The sequence below is a fragment of the Muntiacus reevesi genome, chromosome 4 (assembly GCF_963930625.1).
Source record: "Muntiacus reevesi chromosome 4, mMunRee1.1, whole genome shotgun sequence".
NCBI lineage: Eukaryota > Metazoa > Chordata > Mammalia > Artiodactyla > Cervidae > Muntiacus > Muntiacus reevesi.
The window spans coordinates 71,137,150-71,144,392 of NC_089252.1; the positions used below are offsets into that span (position 1 = coordinate 71,137,150).

At 48.0% G+C, this 7,243-nt stretch overlaps 1 protein-coding gene across 2 annotated transcripts in view; it reads left to right on the forward strand.

Moving 5' to 3' along the window:
• CTDSPL (CTD small phosphatase like) overlaps window positions 1-2,333 on the forward strand; it is a 116,527-nt gene extending 114,194 nt beyond the window's left edge. For both annotated transcript variants that reach the window (XM_065933000.1, XM_065933001.1), the window contains exon 8: window positions 1,983-2,333. In XM_065933000.1, coding sequence (XP_065789072.1) covers window positions 1,983-2,108 — 126 coding nt within the window. In that variant the 3' untranslated portion in view covers window positions 2,109-2,333. The remainder of the gene's footprint in view (window positions 1-1,982) is intronic.
• The last annotated feature ends 4,910 nt before the right edge of the window (window positions 2,334-7,243 follow it).

Consider the following 7,243-nt stretch of genomic DNA (forward strand, 5'->3'; position numbering starts at 1 on the left):
TGAAGCTATGGATTTTTTTATGTTATAATTTAATCTATCCTATTATCCAAATGTTCACCTATAGCCAGTGGATGTTCCTTCAAATAACAATAGTCCTTGATCACTTCCTGCTTTCAAGTCCAACAAGGTGTTCCAAGCTCATCTTGTCCATTTCTTGCTCCAGCCCTGTAATCAGCCATTTTTCTATGCAACCTGGTTCCTGTAAGTGAGAATGGTTTTTAGAGACCACAGTTTGGGTGGGTTCTCATTGTTATTAGGATGTCCTTTGCTTCCAGTCCTTTCTACTGGACAGAGCTAAAATACACTTATTTTTATTTATAGAATGAAGACAAAATCATAAATTCACATTGGTTTTTCCAATTCAATTGTAACAGTTTTTATTTAATTTCCTTTTGTTTTTGTATTTATGTCTCCTCTTACACTGAAACTCATGATTCCTTATTAATATCATTACAGATTTGATTGATCCTATAGTATAGTTTTAACAGTTTCAAAATTGCATTGTTTTAATATTATTACTAACAATAAAACAATTGAATGCATTTAGGGATTTTTTTGAGCAATTCTACAAAGAGAAAACTGTGTTTCAAAATCGCCTGAAATAATCCTTTCTATGGTTATGTCACCGAACTTACATACATGAAGATTCATTTTTTTGTTGCTTTTTTCTTCCTGATTTAATTTCATTTCAATCATGTAACACATTTACATGGTTTAGCATCAGAACTCTCACCAAAGGTCTCCTTTGGCAGTCGAGTGGTTAGGAGTCCACAAGTGCTTGTGCCATAGGAAGGTTTGGATTTGATCCCTGCTCGGGGAAACAAAGATTCTGCATGACTCGCTGTGCGGCCAAAATTTTTTTAAAAATTAAAAACAAAACTATCAACAAAGATGCATTCAGAGAAATCTTGTGTCCATTCCTGCCCTATCTCCTATTCCCACCCCTTCCCCTAGGAGTAGTCATTTTTGGCTTACTCCTTGGCTTGTTGATTTTTTTTTTAATTACATAATGAATTGTTGGCTTACCCGGTGGCTCAGTCGGTAAAGGATCCACCAGCAATGCAAGAGATGCAGGTTCAATCCCAGGTCAGGCAGATCCCCTAGAAAAGGAAATGGCAACCCGCTCCGGTATTCTTGCCTGGAGAACTGCGTGGACAGAGGAGTCTGGAGGGCTCTGCAGTCCATGGGGTCACAAAGAGTCAGATGCGACTTAACAACTCAACCACCACCACCAATGAACTGTTACATTTCTAAACAGTCTTTTGATTTGTAAAAGGGTCAAAAATCTTAGTTTTAAAAACATTCTTGGCTTCCCCGAATTTGCTTTTATGTCTCTTCTTTGCACCTCTTGCTACCACCCTCTAGCAGCCCTCCCCACCTATCTAAAACTGGAGGAGACTCCTGTCCTGAGATGTTATACTTCCCCTTTTAACTGAACTCTGCAAAGCATGGGAGGCAATAATCCACGTCTCCGTGCTGTGCAGTGACACTTAAGTAGAAACCCTTGATACTCTCCACGAAGATGTCAGTGGTTGATTGGTGACCTCTGACTTCAAGTGCTCTGAGGAGCAAGGAGTGGTTTGATGCAATAGAAGGAGTATTTGATGGACAGAGGAACCTGGCAGGCTACAGTCCATAGGGTCGCAAAGAGTCAGGAAGACTGAAGCAACTTAGCATGCACACACACAAGGTAGTTATATATTCTGCGTTCTGGCTACCTTTAATGCAGCAGGAAGACAAAACAGGAAAGTGCATGCCAACTGGGTACACTTAACTTTGCCTTCCCGAACCATCTCTCGAACCAGAGAGATTCAGGTTGATTTTAGCTGGGACGGGAGAACAAACAAGTGATGGTGCTGGTGATTACTAGATAGCCATCCTCCTTACCAAAGAAGACATTGAAGTGTGGGGTGCAGTCAAGGCTGGATGCGGCCCCCAGGCCTGATACAGCTCTGCTGCCCGCTGCATGCACTGTCTTCCAGGTGCCTGTGCAGTCCTGGTTCGACGACATGACGGACACGGAACTGCTGGACCTCATCCCCTTCTTCGAGGGCCTGAGCCAGGAGGACGACGTGTACAGCATGCTGCACAGACTCTGCAGTAGGTAGCCCCGGCCTCCGCCCGCCTCCTGCCTGTGAACCTGGAACCTCAGCCTGGGACCCGCCTGGCCTCCGCTCCCCCGGAGCTGAGAGTGAGGACACGCCGTGCTCCACGCCGTGCTCCAGGCCACGGGGCGAGTGTGGCCATACCTACCTGGTTTATTTTTTAAGAACAGAAACAACTATTTTAAAGCGAACTCTTTTAATGAATTTCATAAAGGGACATGCATTTTACTGGATTTGCTTTTCTTAAAACATACCAAAAAGGAAAAAAATGGAAAAAAAAAAACAAAAGCTTGGTATCTATCAGACTTCCTTTTACAACTGTCCTCCCCTCCAAGCAGACAGCCTGTCCCCTTCTGCCCCAGCTCAGAGGAGCTGACCCAACTCAGAATCTTTTCCTACAGGATGAAGTGCCTTTTTGAATGTTATTTTAAGCTGAGAGTTAATTTTTCTATGCGACATATTTCCAGACATCTTTTAGTCTTTTATTGTCTTAGATTCTCTAAGAAGATGAATATGACAATTTTCTAAAACCTGGGAGGTGGGGGGGTGGGGGCGGGTGGCAGGGGATGGGGGTGAGTCCTAGGAGCCTGTCTCCCAACAGGTGCGCTGTTCTGACCGCCTGTGGCACGCCACAGGGCCAGGCTCCTGCGAGGAGATTTTGTGACTGTGTCAGCGTGTACCTTCATTTCTGACCCAGTTTGGAATGTATCTGCAATCGTGTGGCTCAATGCTTTAGGCAACGATAGATCCTTTTGTATCCTTCTTCTTATTTCTGATGGTGACAGATTTGTCTTGAGGTCACATTTTTCCCCTTGAAAAGTGGCATCATGTCGCTTGTGGTTTCACACGACTGCCATACTTCTGTATGTTCTTGGTTTGGTTATTGTTGTCTTTGGGGGTAGAGCAGTTACAGAAAACTCTAAAACCCTTGGATAGTTAAAAAAAGGAATTCTGTTTATTGGTTTTTTTAAAATCTGTCCTTTTCAAAAGCTGGATACCCATGGAGCTGTTCGGGAATTTTCTTTGCTGCTACTGCGCTGCCACCAAATGGAATTGACCAGCGGCTGTTACACTGTTCTTTGCCACTGTGCCTACGCTCAGTATCTGCTCACTGCTAAGCTGCAGACTTGGACAGGGTCAGGAAACCTAGGTGTCCCACCCCACTGCAGACTGCGGACTGCGTTCCTTCTCTGGCACCAGCCTCACCGGTTCAGGAGGGAACAAAGACCAAAGGACCGACGCACCTCATCGGTGTGGCGTTCCTTTTCAAGCTGCAGTCAGCCTCAGAGCTTGTGCTAAGCTGACTGTTCTCTCAGGAGAACCTGTGGCCTCAAGCCACCACCATGCTGATGTGGCCCGAGTCCATTTCTTGGGCTTCTCTTTTGAAGCACAGCCTGTTTCTGAGCTGAGGGTGGGGGAGACGCATCTGGACGTGGGACCCATTACCCAGAGCCAGGGAAAGGAAGGGCCCCCTCCCTGAGCTGGGGATCCTTTTGCAGCCTTTTCCAGTGAGATCTTTTAAGCAGTGCCATGATCCTCGTTTGACAATGAGACGGTCTATATAAAGTATTGCTCTTAAAGATAATTAAAAAGAACCCTTTCATGTTGGCACCGTTGCCTTAGTCCTCTGTGGGTCAGGCCGGAGTTCTGGTGGGAGCCACCAGCACTAAGAAGATTGGAAAACAGTTGGGGGGGCGGGGTGTCAAAGTAAAATCTCTTTTCTGCTTTCATTCACAAAGTAGTGAAGCCAGCTGCCAATCACGTCCTCCCAGCAGCACTTTGGTCTGCGGACTGCCGTGCTTTCAGGAGAGAAGTAAGTATTTAGGGGTAACCAGGTCTCCCGACACTCTGAGTGTTCAAACCCAGTCATCCACATGCCAGTTAAAATAGAAACAGCCCCTTGCTCCGTGTGACCACAGGAAATGACAGTTATGTGGCAGGTCTGCACACGCCATACACCTTGATTCGGAAAACTAGTCATTAAATGAACCCACTGCCTTAAATGTCTTGAATGTTGCAGTCAAGTGTCTGTCACGTGTTGACATCCACACAGAAGTCGTTCCTGATGAGACCCTTAGGCCCCCGTGACCTGTGCTCCTTGCTTTGTTAGCATCCCAAGGTCTTACTTGGAATGGGGGGCAGCGAGGAGATTCTAGAATATCCCAGGGGAATCAAACCTAGAAATCGTGCCCCACTTCTGATGGAGTGAAGACACATGGCAGGCTTGAGCCAGACCCTTCACCTGGTCGTTCCCGAGGCCGTGAGCGCCGTTGCACTGAGCCGGTGCAGAGCTGGCGGGGGTGGACCCCGGTTCCTGCCATCACAGACACAGAATGTCTCGGGAGGGCAGCAGCCCCTCCGGGGAGTTCTGGATTCTGTGCACCTTATTCGACCCCACTCCAAAATTCCGTTCTTATTTTAGCCCTTGATTCTGCTTTATGTATATAATCAAAATATCTATATTGATATATATATTTTTAATCATCTACATGTAAATGAAGCAATAGAATTCTAACATAAGGCCAAGAAATGAGATGAATGTTTGGGGTTTATGTTTTTTAAGGTAAATACGGGTATTGTTTTTACTTATTACCTTTTATGAGATTGTGGGCTTTAAAACCTAAGGAAACCTATCTCTGTGCCATATACTTCCCATGTTACCAAAACACCCCCAACTCTTTAGCCAAATGAAAAATCTGACCTCCTGAGTTTCCATGGTCCTTTTGGTACCAGGTTAAAATAGAGTCTCCTGGACAATTATTTTTTACTTTAATATCTGGAACAGGATACTGTGGGTCATGGACTCTGGCCGGGCCTCGAGTGGAGGCGCCCAGGCACAGTGGAGGTTGTGACTGCTCTGTCTTCCATTGCTCTGGAATCCCACATGTTGGTCCATGGTCTCACCCATTAGCTGTTTGTAAACAATGCATCTGTATCCTAAAGAGAAACACCACCCATGATAGCTGACGGTTGGTGGGGAAGCTCCTCTGACGTGGTACCATTTTGATGAGATGATCTTGGAGACATGAGGATGCCCTGATGACACTGACTTGTCATGGTTGCAGCGTTTGAACGCATGGTATGAAAAGGAAATCTGTAAGTCTATAACCTGGCAACATTCTACAACCCTGTGTATTCAAGATGGCTTTCTCATGAAATCCAGAACCACACAGCCCTATGGTCAAACACTAGTGACGTTTGTGCCTCTGCTTTTAAAGGTGCTGTGATGGACAGTTGGCATGCCAGGGTTCGAGAAGAATGGACGGTTTGAAGTGCTTTCCCTTACCTGTGCACAATCAACTGGCTGCCTCTGGTCCTATTTTACTGTAAATCTGATGGTGTCTGCTGCTGTTCATTCTCCAGAGAGCTTCTAACACCCCCGCCCAAGGGGTAGAGATGCTGGTGTCTGGGTAGTCATGGATTTTTGTTGGACATTTGAATGTGATAAACATCAGTGGGGAAATACTACATGTGGAATGTGCACGTTTCCAGGGGCAAGCATTGTCAGTCAAGAGGTTTGCAATGATTTCCTTCCTGCCAAAAATAAATACGTGAAACCGCGCTCTCCTGTGGGTGGACTGCTTCTTAGCGCCCTTGCTCACTGTGTTCTCCGTTCTCTCCCAGTTCACAGCCTCACACCAGCACCTTGGGTCTCTCTGACGAGCAGGGCCGATGAGACCAGGACAGCAGGATCTCAGGAGCTGTGGACCTTGACTCCAAGGGAGCTAGAAAACCACTCTGCCCAGTATTAGGACCAGACAGAAGCAATCTGGCTCACCATCCTCCCCCAAGGATTCCAGCCCTACCCTCAGGCTTCCACGTGCAGCCTGAGGAAACCACAGCCCCCACCCCTGTGGCCCCCTCTGAGCCACAGGCACTGTGGTACCTAAACCCACAGCCCTTGCGTACACTGGCTGAGATGCTCTGGTGACCAGGTGAAGCACAGCAAAGGACCAGGAAGAGAATAAGGATGCCCAAGACAGTTTCTCGCACTGGGACATCCAGGAAACATGGCCCTCAACTCAGCCCCTCTATACAGGAAGGTAAGGGGCTGCAAGCGTCCCCCCTCACCCCCTCCACACACACACTAGGAAATATGGTCAGAGCCTTGGACACAGCCTCACCACTCTCAGGACTCTCTCTTCATAAAGATACCTAATTCAGATAGCAAAAAAACACTAGGGTCAACAATCTCAGCAGATAGTCTTATCCCCATTTTGTGGATGAGAAAACTGAGGCCTGGGAGACAATGCTCTGAAGTCTCTTCTGTCACAGGAATACAGGGTTCTCCCAGGCATGCCTGTTCACCCATAAGAACAGGGCACAGTGTGTGTGTCAGTCCAGGAAACCTAGTATTTACTCAGAGACAAGCCCCCACAGACAGTCTGTGCCAGGCCCCGAGGTGCCCTCTGCACTGCAGCGCACCTAGCCAGCCAGGACAGCCCAGCTTCCTCCCTGGTCCTGGATTCCCAGGCTGTGTCCCTCCCCTTGCCTTCTCTGGCATCGCCCCCACGCCCCCACCTTTGCATACAGGCAAACAGATGGTTGAGAACAGTGGGTGCCCCTGTAGCTGGGGTGTCCCAGGGAGTGTCCACAGGTCCTCTGAGTAGGCAAGAAGGGAACAGGTCATCACGAGGTCACTTGCTTGGGACCTGGCATATGAGCCTTGACCTCCTGATATTTTCTCGTTTGAGCACCTGTCACCTCTGTATTGTAGGACCAGGGCAGGAGGCCGAGGAGGGTGGGTGAGGAGCAGCTGGGAAAGAAGACAGTCGCTGGGCTTACCGACTGTCTAACTGGGTTGCATCAGGAGGCTGGTTGCACAGTCTGCATAACCTGAGATGTTTGAGTGGCACACATCTCCTGTGCCAGGGCTGCCTAGGGATCAGCAGGCTGCTCAAGGCCCACGAGCCACCAACTGGCATGGCCACCAGCCTGATCTGCAAGGGGAACACGCTGGACCCTCAGGCCTTCAGGAGCAGGCTCCATGGGCTCTAGGTGTTCCACCCCACACCTCTCTTTCCCAGTGCCTTCTCCCTGCTCGGTGATCCTGTTCTGGCTGCCCATTAGCATCACCTGAGGGCCCTTAAAAATACAGATCCTTAAGCCCACCCCAGGCCATTTAAACCACGGTCCCT